Here is a 19337-nt window from a genome sequence, read left to right as displayed (position 1 = left end):
ACTTTACTTTTTTCCGCGGAATTTGCATGTTATCGGCATATGCTGCCATCAGAATTTCGGCCTCAAGCGCTGTAAAATACATTGACCGCGCCTTCTTTCCCTCCGTCTCCATGGTGACTCGCTTAATCTGTGCTCCGCTTATCAGGGCTTTATGTATTCTCGTCCGCGCGCTTCACTTGGGGTTAGCGCGACTCCGCGTTGATTGAACTAATTGTTATCAGCCTTTCTGAAACCGAATATTCCGAGTTGGACAGTTCGGGGTTACTCAACCGTGAGTGTCGTTTTTCACTCTGAGTTTTCCAAACCGGCTTCCTGAAACAGGGCCCTGTTCTCAGACTTCAGGAACTTTTGGATTTCTATATATACTTAGACGTCGTTCATCTCTATCAGACAGTGGAAGATGTTGATGCTTCTGTCAGGAGAAACATTAAGTATGTTCATTTTCTTCAAGTTAATGATGATTAGCTCAATGTGTTCTGGAATATTGTCTGTCTGACCCATTAGGCCTTTTAAAAGTTGTTGGTTGGACTCCAAACACAGGCCATGAAGGAAGCGAACAAACAGGTCCAGGTGGCCAGTTTCACTTTTAAGAGATTTCTCCATGATTCTATTCAAAAAGACATCCAAAGATGAGATGTCTTTTTCCTGGAAGTCCTGCAGCACCTCTGTCTTTTTGTTGTTGTAACAGTGGAACATATAGACAGCAGCCAGAAACTCCTGGATGCTGAGATGAACAAAGCAAAAGACTGGTTTCTGGAAGATCACACACTCTCTTTTGAAGATCTCTGTACAAACTCCTGAGTACACTGAGGCCTCTGTGACATTCAGACCACACTGCTCCAAGTCTTCTTGGTAGAACAGGATGTTTCCTTTCTCCATTTGTTCAAAGGCCAGCCTCCCGAGCTTCAGGAGAACTTCCCTGTCAGCCTCCATCAGCTCCTGTAGACTTGTTTCATGTCCATCGAGGTACTTGTTCTTCTTCCTCTTTGTCTGGACCATCAGGAAATGTGAGTACATGTCAGTCAGGGTCTTGGGCAGCTCTCCTCTCTGCTCTGTAGTCAACATGTGCTCCAAAACTGCAGCAGTGATCCAGCAGAAGACTGGGATTGTACACATAATGTGGAGGCTCCTGGATGTCTTCATGTGTGAGATGATTCTGCTGGACAGCTCTTCATCATTGAATCTCCTCCTGAAGTACTCCTCCTTCTGGGCGTCAGTGAAGCCTCGTACTTCTGTCATCCTGTCAATATATGCAGGAGGGATCTGATTGGCTGCTGCAGGTCGGGCAGTTATCCATATGAGAGCAGAGGGAAGCAGATTCCCCTCGATGAGATTTGTCAGCAGGAAACTGACTGATGACTGCTGTGTGACATTAGACACAAGCTTCCTGTTGATGATATCCAATGAAAGTCTGCTTTCATCCAGGCCGTCAAAGATGAACAAAAGTTTACAGACAGCGAGCTTCTCTGCTGTGACCTTCTGTAATGCTGGATGAAAAATATGGAGCAGCTCTAGAAGACTGTGCTGCTCATCTCTGATCAGGTTCAGCTCCCTGAATGAAAGCAGAATCACCACACTAATGTCTTGGTTTTCCAAACCCTCTGACCAGTCCAGAGTGAACTTCTGCACTAAGAAGGTTTTTCCAATGCCAGCTACGCCATTTGTCAGAACCACTCTAATTGGTCTCTTTTGGTCACATACGGCTTCAAAAATGTCTTGGCACCTGATTGGAGTGTCATCAAGAGTCTTCTTTTTGGAAGCTATCTCCAGCTGCCTCTCCTCATGTTGGTTATGAATCTCTTCACACTGTCCCTTTGTGATGTAGAGCTCAGTGTAGATGTTGTTGAGAAGAATTCCATTTCGTTTTTCATTAGTTCCTTCACTCACATGTTCATATCTCCTCTTCAAACTGATCTTATGTTCTTGTAAAACCTCCTGCAAACCTGCAATTGCTGGAAAAAAGAAAAAAAGAACTGTGAAACTAAAGAACATAAAAATATCTCTGATACTTAAACAAATCAACAAGAAATCCAGTTTTCAGAAATTAGTCCAAGAGGTTCAGACTTACTTTGTTCACAGCTACTCTGACTGGTAGTCTGGAGACAAGCTCTGATACTGGATTTTTCTCCACAAAGGGGACAGGGGGAGTCTCCCGATGAAGCAGCCTGGTCCCAGTATGAGGTGAAGCACTGTCTGCAGAACCAGTGTCCACAGCTGGTAGAGACTGGATCCTTCAGGACATCCTGACATAAAACACAGCAGCACAGCTGCTCCTCCACACAAGCATGACTTCCCTTCTCTCTGTGAATGACAATGAAAAATTATTTTGACCAATACAACCACTGGCATAAAAGAAATACTAAGGTTTAAAACCAGCACTGGCTTCTAGAAAAAAAAAATCTCTGGCATGTTTATAGTTCTGAGCACCTAGTAGTCTCTCCTTCAGCATCTTTTATTTCTGGTCTATTTTGACTCCGAACAAAATTACTTTGTTGTATTTTATTTTCTTGAAATCATTTTTGTACCAAAAAAATAAATTCCAGAATCTGAGAAGGCTTAACATCTTAAAGATTTTAAACTGTAACCAGTAACACCACTGTTTCATGGAATTATTAATTGAAAATTTCTGTCAGGGTTAATGATGTGGCAGGCAGGATGTGGACCCAAGTGTAGGACTCAAGGCACACATGGGGATAAACTCAAAGAGGCTGCTTTATTTGCTGTAAACATCCAAGCGACAAAAATACAAAACTTAACCTAAATGGGAAACAAAAACTAGGGAGCTAGAAAAAAACACTAAACAGAGAAATTTGGAGCCAGGAGTTAACTAGAATGATTAACACAGGAGTGAAACAGAGCAACATACAACAACGAACAGAGCAAAACACAAGGCATAAATACACAAGGTCAAAATGAGGGAATGGGAAACAGGAGGGAAATACAGCTCGGCTAATCTTACATAACAAGTTACGGAGGAAGAAAAACTGAATACACTGAACACAGGACAAGGAACTATCAAAATAAAAAGAGAAACACACAGACCAAAACTCAGACTTAAGACCGAAGCTTAACAAAGTGACTGGGGAGACAGGGAATATAGAGACAAGAGTGACTAAACATGAAACACTGGACAAAGGAAAGGCACAGAGTAGACACAGGAACAGAGACTATGCACAGGTGAGATAAACACTAAGGGACGGAAAACTAAGATCACGGAGAACTTAAGAAATAAAGAAAACCAAAATCATGAATAACAATAATCAAAGAATACTAAACCAAAAATACAAACACTGGGTCACCAGACCCAGGATTGGGACAGTTACACCTGACAATTTCAGAATTTATGGAATCGACCATCATCTGTCCACTAATATTTGCCTTCATGAAAACATTGGGATTTCTTTTTGAGTGTTTGAAGCTAAAATTAAGCGTTACAATGACCATCACCGGTGCAGCTGACAGTTATCAAGTGGTGGGTATATCACTATTCACTATCTTTTTTTTTTTCTTTTAAAGCGTGTGTATGGGAGAAATTTTAATATTGTATGCCTGGAGTAGATTTTAGTAGTTTTTGCTGTATGACTGTGAGCATTGAGCCTAGTCCTATTATTCTTTTGTGATTTTTTATTTTCTTGTTTTGTTTTTATTTTTGTGGTTTTTTTCACGCTACATTTGTTTTACAGCACCTTGGGCGTATTTTCAAACTTTTGCCGCCTTTTGGTAAGTTTGTTTAAACACATAATTATATTTCATAATTATATTTCCTCGAGGTTAAACTCCTCTGGGTGTCATTGTCTCAAATTTAATCATAACTCCTCTGACCACCACACCACAAGTGAGACATTTCTTCTTTTGCATGTTACCGGTTTTGGGCACTGACCTGTAACTCTGTCAGGGTTGCTTTTATGGGGCTGAATCCTGTTATTCTGGCACCGGGAACACACTGTGGCACAGTGTTTAGGACTGTTGCCTCACAGCAAGAACTGTGTTCAATTCCACCATCAGGCTGGGATGTATGGAGTTTGCATGCTCTCCCAAAGACATACAGTTAGTCTTGTTTTCATGATAGAGCTTTAACCTAAATGTGTAGAGACCTGCTGCCGTCTGGTCAGCGCCTCAGGTCAATCAGGTACCACACCTCCAGACTCACAGTTTCTTCCCCTGAGACAATGTTAAGACTGAGTGTCGAAGAGAGAGGTGAGGCCCTACTTTCACACTCTGTGGGCAGTATCTGAGGAAGTCCTTAAACCACATACAGATGTGGATTAATATGTGGGAGGCCAAGGTTAATTAGTTCTGCTATCAGTCTTTTAGTGATGATTGTTGAATGCCGAGCTGAAGTGTATAAAAAGAAACTTGGTATAACTGTGCTTGAAGCCAATATAGGAGAAATATGTTCTCTCTTTCTAGTCCGTGCCAGTACTTTCACTACAGCCTTTTGGATTAACCGAAGACTTTTCCGGGAGTTTTTAGGACAGCCCAGTAATAATGAGTTACAATAGTCCAGCCTACATGTAATAAATGCATAAAGTAGTTTTTCATCATCACTCTGAGACAGGACGTTTCTAATTTTAGAGATATTGTGCAAATCGAGGAAAGCAGTCCTACAAATTTGTAAACTGAAAGACATATTTTGAACAAAAATGACTTTGTTAAGATTTTCCAGTGTTAGGGAAGCCCAGGCAATGACATTAAAAGAAGATATCTTTACCTATTTCTAAAGCTTTTAGGGCCAGGTACAGTAACCCTAGTTTAATCTGAATTTATAAACATGAAATTAGAGGTAATCCAAATTTGTAGGTGAATGTGTAGGTGAGTCGAGTTGGTTTCACATTTTTAGTTTCACTTCTGCACAGTGATCAGCACATAATGAACACAAGTGCAAATACTTTAGAGATGAAATGTTCTGTGATACAGAACACACTGAAATGTAAAATTAGCAATTGGTGGGAATCAGACATGTGTAAAATAAGATCAAAATCATATGAATTCACCTTCAGCTGTATCTCGTTAATCTGAGCTTTACTAAATCCCCAGAACAGCAGCAACCCCAAAAAGGGTTTTTCTCAGGTTCAGCTCCCTGAATGAAAGTAGAATCACCACACTGACATGTTGGTTCTCCAAGCCCTCTGCCCAGTCCAGAGTGCATTTCTGCACTTAGAATGATTTTCCAGTGCCAGCAGCATCATTTGTCAAAACTATTTTAATATGTTGGTCTATTGAGGCTTTAGAAATGTTGTGTAAAGTGGAGTGTCATTGTCAAATTACAAATGTCAAATGAAAAAGAAACAACACAGACAGAAGTCCAGTTTTCAGAAATTATTTAATCAGCAGACAGATCTTTAGTCTTACTTTCCACACATGTAACTCCCTCCAATTTGAAAAACGGACATGAGGCGTTCCTGATTTTTACTGGCATGTATTGGACACAGGTGCCACAACCAATGCTGTGAGAACTGTACAAACAACATAAAATAATCAATTTTCAAAGTAAGTCGTTCTCATAGACAGTAAACAATAAAGTATATTATTCAACAATACAAAAACATTCACAATTTGACCTTTACATTTGACCTTTTAACTACTGATTTTATCTATTGTTCTGATTTTATCTGTTTTGATTTTTTTTTACATACTGTTTTGTTTGTTTGTTATTTAGTTAGTTTTTTGTTTGCTTGTTTTAATCAATTTTAAATCATGCTTTTTATTTGTTTTTGTTTCTAATGTCTCTGTAAAGCACTTTGAATCACCTTGTTGTTGAATTGTGCTATACAAATAAACTTGCCTTGCCTACAAAATGTTGACACATTCTGTATTACACGTGACTAACATAAAGTCAACAGTTCTGTGACACATAAGCATCTTATTTTTAACTTGAAGGGGTTAACGAAAACATATCTTGCAGCGCACACTCTGTACCCACAGCTGAAACACTTCACTGCATGCTTCTCCAAATCTGTACCACCTACTGAGAAAGGAAAGCATGCTGCTGCCCTCTACTTTTTCGTTTTTAGCTGCGTTCAATCGGAACAGATAGAAGGTATTGTAAAAGTTGAACCAGCGACCTAAGGATTCCTGTTACCATACACCTACAGTCCTCCGCTCTACCAACTGAGCTGCTGCCCTCTACCGAGTGTGGCGTGTAACTGGAATTATCACCAACCCTGAACAACAGACTGAACATTGGTTCCACCCTGGAAACTTTTTGTAGAACCTTTAAATGTGTTTTTTAAGACCAACAATGTATACATTACAATTGATTTATTAAAAATAAAATATTTTTAATGTTTTTATTGTAACTTAAAACCATGAAATTACCTTAAACTCAATAACAGCTGCTGATGGCAGCCACAACACAGCTACTCTAAGTCTCCTGATGAAGTGCACTGTATGAGGAGATGTACTGTTTGCAGAACCAGTGTCCACAAATGGCAGAGACCGGATCCTTTAAGACATCCTAAAACAAAGGCCACCTGCTGTCCAGACAAACATTACTCCTCTTCGTATCTCTATGGGTATCAACCAAAAACATTTCAGATTATTACAAACACGGTAATGTCCCAAATCAAAAAGTTTAATACCAGTTCTGACCTCCAGAAAAATCTATATTTCTGTGCTATGTTTGTGGTTCTGAGTTGTTAGTAGTTTGTCTTCTGTCTTTCATTTCTGGTCTTCTTTTAGCTACTGCAGCAAATTCCCTTTGTGACAGTTTATTTTCTGAAAATAAGTTTTGTACCAAATACAAAAATTCCAACATCTAGAAGGTGCTTAATATAAACACATATCAATCAGTGAAATAGAAACACCCGTGTTCATGTTGGCAAATCCGGATGAATTAATTATTTTATCCTGAGAATCTATAAACCCAAAAACCTTAAATCTCCATCTTTAGCTCAATTTACAGTAAAAACAATCTCTTACCTCGTGTCCGAGGATCCAAATATATACCTGAAAACTGGGGGAGAATGTCTGGAGTGATCACTTTTTATAGACAGAAAGCTGGATCCTGCAGACTGTGCTCTGTCTGTTTGCTGCTGACCTCTGAAAACAAAATGATATATTCCACAATGTTCCTGTTGTTGGAAACTGGGTTTCTTATCTCTCAAAGTCAAAGTCCCAAAGCTAAAGATCTGAATGTGTTTACAGCAGGAATCTCGCAACTATTTTGTATAAAAGATTGATTGACTGACTGATCAAGCATGGAAAAACTTTCCTAGTAGTTCTCACCACATGCACTTGAAATTTTTCATTCCCACTCAAACTGTAGCCCCCATCTCTCTGGTTGAAAAGATTTTGAATATTGACTTGTAAATTATTGTTTCTAGCTCTAAAAATGATCTGTGCTGTATTGTAATTAACTAAGTCATGAAATCACCATGGTTTCCTCTTTTACCACAGTTGTTCACATTAGCAATCAAATCATGGCCACATATTTATAGAATAACAATAAGAAGACTGAGATAATGCATTTTATATCCTACTGTATTATATGGATGTGAAAAGATAATAAATATGTCTCTGGCCCCTCATTTTGTATTCAATATACGATATTAAGTATGTTGTAGTTTTTAAAACAGAATCATAATTTATATGTGATTTTGCCAATGGTTAATTATGCTTAAACGCTTAATACTGATCAGAATATAATCAGGTATAGGTTTAATCAATATAAATTTGTTTTATAACTTTGGACTTTTTCTCTGCTCATTTTTAACATGTTAGATTATAAATTTAATCTAATTTATGTGATATGATTATTTGATTAGTAATATTATTCTTTGATTTGACTTTTGCTTAAAAAGCCAAATCAAGTAGTGATATAGTGGGATGTCTGACAGCTACATGCCATGTCAGGAGAATACAGAATACACTACCTCAGGACAATCCAGTCTCTCCCACAGTTTTACATAATTCAATATCAGCATTATCCACGAGTGACCTTTAATGAACTGCAGTGGTCACTCCCATCATTAAAACTCTGCCTTTATATTATCACTAAGTTATTATTTTTTATTAAAGAGATAAATGCAACCCCCCCCCCCCCCCCAAAAAAAAAAACATCATGAATGAGACAACAAGATCATATTAGTCTACTAAATTTTAAATCATCCTTGTTGAGGAAATTGCTGCATCTGTTGCATTTATAGGCAAATAGGGTGCTTATTGTTTTTTTATTATCATTTATGTAGGTTTCAATTTCTTGTGTTAACCCCAGATCTTTAATTTAAATCTTAGATTCATGAATTTAACCCATTTTCTTCTTAAACCGTAACAGACAGACATGCCGCCACGGATCATCTAAAAAAGTCTGAACTTCTACCCCATTATAGTTTTATAAAATATCACCCCAGAGAAATCTTCAATAAGCACCCAAAAATGGCTTTAAGGTGCACTTTTCTAGATGTCATGGTGTTACAGTGCACTTACACAGAGGCACTGTGTGCTTTAACTGCACAGTGATTTAATATTATCCCTTATTAATAAACCAGATGTGTTGCTGCAGCAGAAATAAGATTAAGAGGTAATTTCATGAAACAAATGAGTGGTACAGATCCAAAATGCACTCTGCCTAAAATGTTAGCAAGCAAAAGTTTCAATTCTTCTGATAATGCAGGATCATTAATTTGACTAAAGTGTCCACTTATGTACATTTTCTCTCTGAACAGCATCAAATAGGCAACATTAGTGTTATGATTTGAGGGCTGAACTCCTGTAAAGTTTTGATCCTAGATTCGCTCCTATGAGTGAATAATAGCACAGCTTCTCACCTTTGTCTTAAATCAAGTGTGCTACACTTGGTATCTGGAAGCAAAACAGCCATTTATATTAAGTTGATGAGGTCTGAAGGGGTGATGTGTGTATTAATTTTATTCATTCTTCATTTGAAAATGAAATCAGCCCTGTAGTGTATAGTTTGGTGGCTCTTAAAAGAGCGTTTTGAGCTTCTTAAGCATCTTCTCCGAGCTAACGCTTTCTTCTTGGACGCTGATTCAGAGGAACCAGCGGCCTACTTGGCTTAGCGGAGGGCACTTCTTCCACTGCAGTTTCCCTTAACACCTACTTGGGCTTTTTACCAGCATATTAATGGCGCGTTTGATGAGGAAGCCATGCTGATCCACATCGTAGCCCTGGAAGGTCAGCGCCTGCTTTATGGCATAGTAGAAAAGACCTTTGCGGTCCTGGGAGGCGGCCACAGCTCTGTACACAACGGGTCCTCCTTTCTTCTTCTTCCCTGAAGCTTTGGCCTGGGCGGCAGAGTCACTGGGCGGCAGAGTCACTGGACGCTTGTGAAGCTCCCCCTGTCATCGTGTTGTCACCCGACTGACTAAAAATAACTAATAGTAATAATGCCAATAATATAATTACACAGCCAAATTGGAATTTCCGAAAGAAACAGGAACCTAAACGCATCATGAGAACCATGGAGACTCAACCCAGCCTGCTGCTCGTATCCGCGGCGGGAGGGCGCAGATAGTTGTGTTTTTTCGTCACCAAAAACGGCTTTAAAATCACATTTAAATGAGAAACTGAAGCATGAACTTAAACCGATACGATAGCGGAGAACTTGCTCTTTACAAAGAAGCATTGTAGACGTTTACTGTTCATCTACAGTTTGCTTGAGGCGGACTTAAACCTCTCTTCGACGCACTGCTCCGTCTCTTTGCCCTGCAATTTCTTATTGTAAATGCTTTAAAAATACACTAACACCACAAACAATGAGGTTAAACAGCGAGATAACATGTTTCTGCAGACATCTCGTGCATAAACACCTAGTTTCTGCGGACATGTTTTCATTAGCCCGAGGTTTTCTCAGTGTCTGCAAACACACTAGGGCTGATGGAAGAAACTGTCCAGGCACGAAGTCCCACAGCGTTTTCCTAAATTTAGTTAGTTTAACTTCTTAGTTACTGATTCAGATACTCCTGTATTATAAATATTACTATGTGAAATAGAAAGAAAGCTATGACTTCAACTAGTTGTTTTAAACTAAGATCTACATTGCTTTTAATAAACTGCTTCCTTGTTCACTGACCTTTATCGAACATTAGTTGAATCAAAATAATAATTATTCAACTTACCTTCACTGTTTCAGTACTTAAAATAAAAATATTTAACAATTAAACATGTGAGCTACAGCTATAAACATTTTAGTATGAAATCAAGTCAGACCCCTGCCCTGCTAATTAAGTACCTGCTAGCTGATAAAGTGAAAATGTATAGCTAACTTTTCTTTTTCAGCTTACTAAGATTAGCTAGATAGCTGTACATTAGTAGCACTGGCTTGGACAGTGTGTAATATGTATATATATATATATATATAAAAGACCAGACCAGCCAGCTGTTTGGATGACTTAGATGCTTATCTACTCAGTGCACTATGGAAATGTTACATCGCCAGTAATTTTTAAGCTAATGTAGACCCAACAGACATACTGACTCAGATACATATATAGTACAATAACAACAGGTTAGCCATAATTTAGCAGCATAAATTTTACTTACATTATTTGTAATTAGTTTAATAATTATGCAGAATTTTATCACTCAAATTGTCATAATTTAAAACATTTATATATTTGTGTCAGGTAAGGGGTAATAGATCAATAGCTTTACTCCATGAGGACTGATTGTGCTTTTATGTTACTCCTAAAGGCCAATTCTGAAACAGAAAAACAGCATTTAGACAGTTTTTGAACTAAAATTAACAAGAAGAAAGAAAGCAAAGGTTTGGGTCTAATCCCCAAAACAAATAAAGTCCCCATATGCACTGAATTCCCTGCTCATATTTATCTTCATTACCACTACAACCATCTTAGGCTTTTTCATTCCACACGAAACAGGAAGAGTGATTTTTTTTTCCTGTAATTTTTACAAACCTACAGAAGATGGTTACCTAAACTGGTAAAGAGAGTAGCTCAGTCCTGGATAGTCCCCTAGATAGATCCCACAGAGAAGGCAGTTGTTGGCTAAGCTAATGTCGATTATGGACAACACCTGCTACCCGCTGCATGAGACTGTGGAGGACCTGAGTCCTTCAACAGCAGGACGGAGTGCTATTGCAGGTCGTTATCTTTAGCAGTCAAACTGTACAATATCCAAACAGGATAAACACTGTCTAAAAATACATGTTCATCACTTCCACTGTTTGTTCTGTAGATAATCAAATATTATTGTTAACAATTATAATTCTACTCAACATTTTAACCATTTGTATATAGCATATTATTGTGGAATTTAAAAAAAATTCTAATGATTTTATTAATCAATTTTTTCTTTCTACTTTTATTTTTCCAACATATAGTTTCACTATTCTTCCTTCGTAAAAACATATCCGACGACGGAGATCTCTTCCTGTTGTACCAGTGTGGGATTAAATAAAGTTTAATGATGTAATCTAATTTTAAACTGATGAAATGACCAATACACGAATTCAAAGTAACTTAATTATAAAACGTATTGTAGAAATGTAGTAGAAATGAGTAGAAATGTATATTTAATTGTATTGTTTAACAAGAAAATGTCCGTTTAAAACATTTAAAAAATCCAACTAAAATCAGTAACTAAATATAAACTTTTACTTTGTTTTCAGTATTTTTCAGTATTTAAGTTTGGCTGAGCATTTCTAACTTTGAACCACCAATACTTACTCAAATTGCTGAGTTCAAACTCAGAGAAGGTACCCACACCCACAAGAGGCTTAATATTCAAATGAACTAACTGCTTGACAACCATGAGTCATTATTCAAAGCAAATCAAGAATATATATATATATACATACACATACACAACACTAGAGTCAAGCAGTGAAAGTACTGAAACACTTAATTTTAGGAGTTCCAGCTTACAGCCACTGACATTTGGCCAAAAAGCAGCTATGGTTAAGGAAGTGGAGAGTTTCCTGCCAGAACTTTCCAGACTAACTGTTTAATCTATTCCTGTTTATATGAACATTGTCAGCTCTGGATATTTACTTGTAATTTTCTTTTGATGGGTGTTATTAGCGATGATTAGCGTTTTGACTGCACTGGGATGCAGTAGCCAGTGAACTGGGATGCAATATGATGATGCTGAGCCTGGTGGAGCTATAGTCTGTTTGCCTGTCTAGAGCTGTAGTGCTGTTAAACTGTTAGATTTATCCATATTACACATTTCACGGAGCCAGAGCTATAATTCGTGTATCATTAATTAATGAAAATCTACAGTAAATTGAGGGCACAGAGTGTGTGGAGTTAACGAGTTACACTGTTTCCTCCACCAACTCATGTGTGTTTGCAGGCACCGAAATAACCTCAGTTTTATGAAAAGGTATCCGACGGGGATCATTGTTTTGACATAGCATGTGTGGACAAACATGTTGCCTCGCTGTTTACCTCGTTTTTGAGGGGTTATTTTAGATTTTAACGCATTTAGAAGAAAAATGTCGGAGAAAAGACACGAATCGGTGCCTCACGGCGCGGCGGACAGGGCAGGTTTAAAGGCTTCCAAAACAAATTGCAGAAAACTAATAAAGTTTATAAAGCTTTCCTATAAAGAGAAAGTTCTTCTCTATCGAGTCGATTTGAAATTTTTATCTACTTTTACCTTCAGATATTGTTTTAACGTAGTTTATTAAGAGGAGAAAACACAAGAGCCAACGTCTTCTCGCTGCAGCTGTGAGCTGCAGGCAGGGTTGAGTCTCCACGGTTCTCGTGTTGTATTTAAGTTCCAGTCACTGTGCGGAGATTTCTATCGTCTCATCGACAAACACTACTCTGTTAACGACATGGCAGAAGTCGCTCCCGCAGCAGCCCCAGCACCGGCCGCCGAGGCGGCTCCAGCAAAGGCCCCGGCCAAGAAGAAGAAGGCGGCATCAGCGAGCAAGACTACCAAGAAGGCTGGCCCGTCCGCTAGCGAGCTCATCGTAAAAGCTGTGAAAGAGTCCAAAGAACGTAAAGGACTCTCTCTGGCTGCTATTAAGAAGGATCTCGTCGCTCGCGGTTACGACGTAGAGCATAACTCTGCTCACGTCAGGCGCGCTTTGAAAAGCCTGGTGCAGAAAGGCGCTCTGGTCCACACCACCGGAACCGGGGCATCCGGTTCTTTCAAGGCAGCCAAGCCAGCGGAGAAGCCCAAGAAGGCAGCCAAAAAGCCCGCTGCTAAAGTAAAGAAACCGGCGGCAAAGAAGGTAACTGCAGCTAAGAAACCAGCCACCGCCAAGAAGCCCAAAGCAGCAAAAGCCACCCCGAAGAAGGCAAAGAAGCCCACGGCAGCTGCAAAGAAGGCTGTGGCCAAGAAGGCAAAGAGCCCCAAGGTGAAGAAGACAGCCGCGCCCAAGAAAGCAGCGACTCCCAAAAAACCTGCAAAGAAGGCTGCAAAGCCCAAAGCTGCCAAGGCCAAGAAGGCTACACCTAAGAAGAAGTAAATCACTCGCTTCTTCTTCACAACAAAAGGCTCTTTTTAGAGCCACCAGCTGTTTCTCTGAGAGATCCTCCGGTTGCTCATTGGACTTCTTTATGCTTCATGTTGGCTTTATCACAGACTGTAATTGGACTGGTTCCTGTCTCACCCTCCTCTGGACTGTAAATATCCACGAAGAATTACCCTTTTGGTGTTTGTTTGTGGTGTGGGTGGGTGTTTATTTTATTTTTTTTAAATATATAAATTTAAAGAAAAGCTTGTAAATATGCTTTCTGATGTGCTGTGAATGTGTAGTGTTTGCACTTTCTATTCGAAAGTCTGTTCATGAATAAAACTTATTTTTACATCAATATTGCTATTGTTCCTGTCATGGCACAGCCTTAGTCTGTTTAACTCAGGTTGAGCGTGATGAACATGATGCAAATTGTTTATACCAAGTTTCCTTGTTGCAGGTGAAATTTTAAAGGGTTTAATGTTAAAAACCGGGTACTGAGAGATCATTTCTCCGGCAAGGAGAAATGATGTTAAACCAATAAGCTCAGCAAAGCCAGGAATATTTAACTATGAGCTGTCAGGAGGGTGTGTGTGGTTTTTTTTTTTTTTTTTTTTTTTTTTAATTAGTCGGGGTGTCCAATTTCACAGCCGCTCACTTCCGGCCTTTTGGAGGACCCGGTCCATGTAGACCAATGCAATCTCTGAATTTGTGACTGGTTTTACACGTCCATAAGTCTCAGCCATCAGCATAAAACATTAAACAAAAATTAAAACGAGGCTTAAACAAGTAAGAGACATACAATACCTGGTGAGTTCAGTTAAATTGAAAATAAAATATCCTCTAAAATCTTCGATCTTAGAAGATAGTCTGAGTAAAATACATATGTTTTATTTTGTTATGTTTTTTAATGTATGCACTAATTTGATATCTTCTGTGTTCACCAACTCGTCTGTTTGCAGGCTGTAGTAGCTTTTTTATCTGCCGACAATTTAATGGTGTCGGAAAAATCAATCAATCAATCTTTATTGGCAGACTTCATGTCCATAAAAACAAGACAAAAAGACCCCCCCCCCCCCCCCCCACACACACACACACAAAAAGACACAAGGTATAAACCTTAAATATATATATATATAAAGCATTTGTAAAAATATAAGACCATAATATACATAAAACACAATTACTTAAAACAAATCAATAAATACACAAACACTTCAACCAGTGCTTTCTCAGACTGGATGAGTAATGGGAACCACTCACTGTCGGATCTGTGAGTGCTAAAATTATACTGTTACTCGAACCATCCAGTCGTTCTCTAAAATTGAACATTAACTTTCTTAAAAGTGCTTTAAAAGTCCAAACACCCACAGCTACAAACATCTGGCTGGCACCACCCCTTCTAGGTATCCTGCAAAGGATTCTCATCGCATCATTATATGCAACATGCAGCTTCTGCATGCTACATTGTTTGTAGGATGACCACAACGGGGGGCAGTATATAGCGGTGTGCAATACGCTTTAAACAAAGCCACTGAATTGAACAAACTGAACAAAGCTGAATTTGCGTGCAATAGTATTTGCCTGCACATAGAGCTTACACCGTTGTCTGTATATGTCATCATCATCATTCATTTGCTCAGTAATAAAGTGGCCGAGGTATTTCATCTTTTTATAAACTTCAAGAGTTTTTTGGGGCAGTTTAAATAAAGGAAAATTTAGCTGTTTATCCTGCTTGGCTCTACATATCAAAACAGCACTTTTAACAGCATTGTACTTTATATCATATACAGACATTGAGAAGATCCTGTAACCCAGCACTGCTTGGACTAAAAACAACCAGGTCAACCAGGTCATCTGCATACATAAGATGATTTATCAATGTTTTACCTAATATACACCCAGTGTTACAGGCTCTCAGCTGTATGGACAAATCATCAACATATAGATTAAATAAAATTGGAGACAAAATCCCACCCTGTCTAACACCATTGCTGACACCAAAGGGGGCAGAAATACTGCTTCCCCATTTAACCTGCATGTTCTGATGAGCGTACCAGTAAGAAAGAATCCTCACGATGTACTGAGGAACTCCCCGTCTCTTCAGTTTATCAAAAAGGTTTCTGTGGTTCACAGAAATCCAGAACCAGAACACACTAACTCTGTCAAACAAGATTCTTTCTAACACCTTAGATAAAATACTGGCTAGTGCAATCGGCCTATAATTATCCAAACAGCTCACTTTTGCAGCTTTGTCCTTCATAACTGGTACCAGTAAAATACACAGCATTGAGTCTGGTAATATGCCATGAATCATAAACCCAGTGAAACAGAGTGCTAGAAGAGGAGCTAGCCTTAAAGTAGCATGTTTTAAATGTTCTGCAGTGATGTGATCCAAACCAGAAGCTTTATTATCAGATAACCTATGAATGGCTCCATATACTTCATGTGTCCTTACACTTATTGTGTCATTACTCATGTCAAAATTGTCCTCATATGGTTCACTTTTTATACAGTTAAACAACGCACTGTAATGCTGTCTCCATAATGCTGCAATGTTATCTGCCCCAGAAACACCTTCAACAGTTGATGGTAGAGATGGTTTACAGTCATTAAGAGCTTTCACCTCTTTTCAAAAATCTGTCATATTATTACACAGCATTTTCCTGGCCAAAGAATCTGCTCTCAGCATTTGCTCATTTTTAGTTATAAAGCGAACAGTGTACTTATATCTGGCATTAGCACATTTTTTCTGTTCAAATTCTGGGCCTTGTTTAGGTCTTCCAGCCATGGCCCAACATTTATAAGCTATGCGAGCTTCATCATGGTACATGGATACATGTTCTTTCCAGCCAGGTCTGATGTTAGGTTTCTTATGCTTATATTGTTTATCAAGCAGTGTACCACTTTCATACAGAGCAGTCACTGTATCATCATACATGGAGCAGAGTAAATGTTTATGCACAGCATTCTTACAGTTGACATCCTTGCACAAAATAGCTTCTTTGGGCAAAGAAATGTTGTTCAGATGTATATCGGTATTACTATGATAAGCTAAGAAATAATCTTCACCAAATGCTGACCAGTCTAATTTTACACTGGTAGCAATATCAGCAATATTATTTCCAGTTGCTGCTGGCATTTGTTCCACATTCACAGTAAAACCAAAAGGTATATGGTCTGACAGAGTTACCTCATACCTAATAGTCATGTTTGCTAAAGCTGCATGTCCATCAGCTGTACAGATACAGTGGTCCAGCCATGATGTACTATGCCAGGCTTCACTTATGTATGTATAGCTCTCTGCAGGCAGTAACACTTGGGTAGACAGGATAAGATTGTTAACTTCACAAAAGTGGGTTAAGTGGTTAGCAAACCAAGAACTGCTGTCTGTGAGATCAGCATTAAAATCACCCAAAACATATACTGTAAGTATCGTTGTCTTGAATAAATGTATTAATAAAGGCCAGCCTACTAAGGTATTCTTGCTCATTTTGACAAGAGGGAGCATAAATATTAATGATAAAACTCCTATTATTTTGTGTATATTGTATACCAATACACCAGTCTACATTCAGTCTAATTGGCTTTATCTTTTAAATGATTTGATAAAAGTTGTGTTTTCCATTAAGCTCTGCGTTTTGGGGTGTGTTTCATTCAGCTCTGGTTTGAATCACTGCGCTTAATCTATGGCTTCACTTCCTTATCAGGACTTTTGATTTTCCCGCTTCAACAGATCACGCGCACAGATTGGACCAATTAGCGCTGCCCACACGCCGGCGCTGGCTTTATAAGAGTGGTGACGGCACTGAAGAAAGGAAGCTGATAGTTACTAAACATGGCTAGAACGAAGCAGACAGCACGTAAATCCACCGGAGGAAAGGCTCCCAGAAAGCAGCTCGCTACAAAGGCTGCCCGTAAGAGTGCCCCGGCCACCGGTGGCGTGAAGAAGCCTCACCGCTACAGGCCCGGAACCGTGGCTTTGAGGGAGATCCGCCGTTACCAAAAATCTACTGAGTTGCTGATCCGCAAGCTACCCTTCCAGCGCCTGGTCCGGGAGATCGCTCAGGACTTTAAAACCGACCTGCGCTTCCAGAGCTCTGCTGTTATGGCTTTGCAGGAGGCAAGCGAGGCGTACCTGGTCGGTTTATTCGAGGACACCAACCTGTGCGCCATTCACGCCAAGAGGGTCACTATCATGCCCAAAGATATCCAGTTAGCCCGCCGCATCCGCGGAGAGAGGGCTTAAGCTGATCCGAGACCACTTTATACACAACAACGGCTCTTTTAAGAGCCACACAACTACATCTGAAGAGCTAATGTCACACTTCACAAGTCAATAGTCACTGATTATGAAAAATTCGGTTACAAACTGTTCGTAAGAGCACGGGAAAATGCTGTCTGCTGCACAGGGGTTATACATAAACTATATCAACTTTTTTTTTTAGCTACTCTGCCATACTTTTCTTACTTGGCTCTGTGGTGAAAGAAATTAAATTAGAAACATCAAAAGTTTGTCATTTTAGAGAACGTTTCACAGGAGAAAAAAGTGAAGGTTTTTTTTAATTAAACTTGCTTTTCTGATATCACTCTAAATAATGTTCACCTTAAAATCACAAACACAGCGCAGCTCTGGAGCCACCGGATTAGAAGCCATTTCTAGAGACTACGTCATAGCGCGCTATGGCATCCATTTTGTTTAAAAAAAAAAGTTATGTCCCAAGGCAACTAATCAGCAGAATTTTAGGTTTTACAGGGAAATTGAGTTTCATTGAGAAATGAGCAAGACAGTTATTTAAAGGTTAGGAAAAGTGGATATTGGAAAGCTAGGTGAAAAAAGTTAACATTGTTAACTTCACGTCAGCGGCGCCGCCATGTTTGTTTGGGGCACGAAGCCAGCCCGACGAGTTACTTAAAGCCACAACGGTCGTTTCAACTGCCCATAAGTTCTATGTACAATCACGTTGCAATATTTAAGAGTCTCATTAGCACTCTAACAGCTTCACAAAATTCGGTGTACCCAAGCCACTAATTGTAAAGTTGGAACACTTATTTCTTAAGAAGAGTTGTGTGGCTCTTAAAAGAGCCGTTGTGTTATAATCAAGACAGTAGTGTTAACCTCCGAAACCGTATAGAGTACGGCCCTGCCTTTTAAGAGCATACACCACATCCATTGCGGTCACAGTCTTTCTCTTGGCGTGCTCAGTGTAGGTGACTGCATCGCGGATCACGTTCTCCAGGAACACCTTAAGTACACCGCGGGTCTCCTCGTAAATCAGGCCGGAGATACGCTTCACACCACCGCGACGGGCCAGGCGGCGAATAGCAGGCTTAGTAATGCCTTGGATGTTATCACGGAGAACTTTACGGTGCCGTTTAGCGCCTCCTTTTCCGAGTCCCTTTCCTCCTTTCCCGCGTCCACTCATTTTGTCAGCTTAAGTGATACTGATGAAAATTCCCCGCACGGGTGCGACTTTAAGTCAGTACAACGGACGTATTTGAAAACCCCCAGCGCCAACGTGATTTGAGGACGTAATAGGAAACAGGGAGCTGCCCTTTCGAGTATGGTTGTTCTCGTTGTGTCTGAAGATGAACTGTAACATGAATTAAAACATTTAAAACAGTTTTTAATATCAGCGACATATTTACAAATAATCACATTTGAATCAAAGAGACACATGCTTTTCAATTTTAACAATTTATTGGCATTTAAACGTCTTGATGCATGCTCAATCATCCAGGTAAGTAAATCTCCAAAGGTTCATTCTGTTTATCTGGACGTAGCGTTTTCCAGATGAACAGAAACAACTAATATCTAATAGAAAAGTAATAGTAAGTGCCATGCTAATGGACAGAAACTGCCGTCTATGGTGATTTTTAAGAGAAAGACTTTGCCTAAAGAGAAGTTTCCAGCAGGAATCATCATTAAGGCAAATGAAAAGGGCTG

At 39.3% G+C, this 19337-nt stretch overlaps 4 protein-coding genes across 4 annotated transcripts; 2 read left to right on the top strand and 2 right to left on the bottom strand.

Annotated features, from left to right (window-relative positions):
- Positions 1-325: 325 nt before the first annotated feature.
- On the bottom strand, positions 326-10812 carry LOC102297432 (protein NLRC3-like). Its single transcript, XM_042226724.1, has 5 exons — positions 10801-10812; positions 9075-9299; positions 2069-2315; positions 498-1952; positions 326-412 (listed from the first exon to the last, which is right to left on the bottom strand). The coding sequence occupies exons 1-5, from the start codon at positions 10810-10812 to the stop codon at positions 387-389; spliced, it is 1965 nt and encodes a 654-aa protein (XP_042082658.1). The 3' UTR covers positions 326-386.
- Positions 10813-12714: 1902 nt separating this feature from the next.
- Positions 12715-13748, top strand: LOC102290135 (histone H1.10). The gene has a single exon (XM_005937088.3). The coding sequence runs from the start codon at positions 12764-12766 to the stop codon at positions 13400-13402; it is 639 nt and encodes a 212-aa protein (XP_005937150.1). The 5' UTR covers positions 12715-12763; the 3' UTR covers positions 13403-13748.
- Positions 13749-17228: 3480 nt separating this feature from the next.
- Positions 17229-17689, top strand: LOC102289834 (histone H3). Its single transcript, XM_014338354.2, has one exon. The coding sequence runs from the start codon at positions 17229-17231 to the stop codon at positions 17637-17639; it is 411 nt and encodes a 136-aa protein (XP_014193840.1). The 3' UTR covers positions 17640-17689.
- Positions 17263-18857, bottom strand: LOC102289538 (histone H4). The gene has a single exon (XM_005937086.3). It carries the CDS (start codon positions 18814-18816, stop codon positions 18505-18507), a length of 312 nt encoding a protein of 103 aa, XP_005937148.1. The 5' UTR covers positions 18817-18857; the 3' UTR covers positions 17263-18504.
- Positions 18858-19337: the final 480 nt, after the last annotated feature.

This window comes from Haplochromis burtoni, unplaced genomic scaffold (assembly GCF_018398535.1).
Source record: "Haplochromis burtoni strain Fernald_Lab_line unplaced genomic scaffold, NCSU_Asbu1 Contig_224, whole genome shotgun sequence".
Classification (NCBI taxonomy): domain Eukaryota; kingdom Metazoa; phylum Chordata; class Actinopteri; order Cichliformes; family Cichlidae; genus Haplochromis; species Haplochromis burtoni.
Note: the sequence above shows the minus strand (reverse complement) of the source record. Positions and strands in the feature narration are given on the sequence as shown.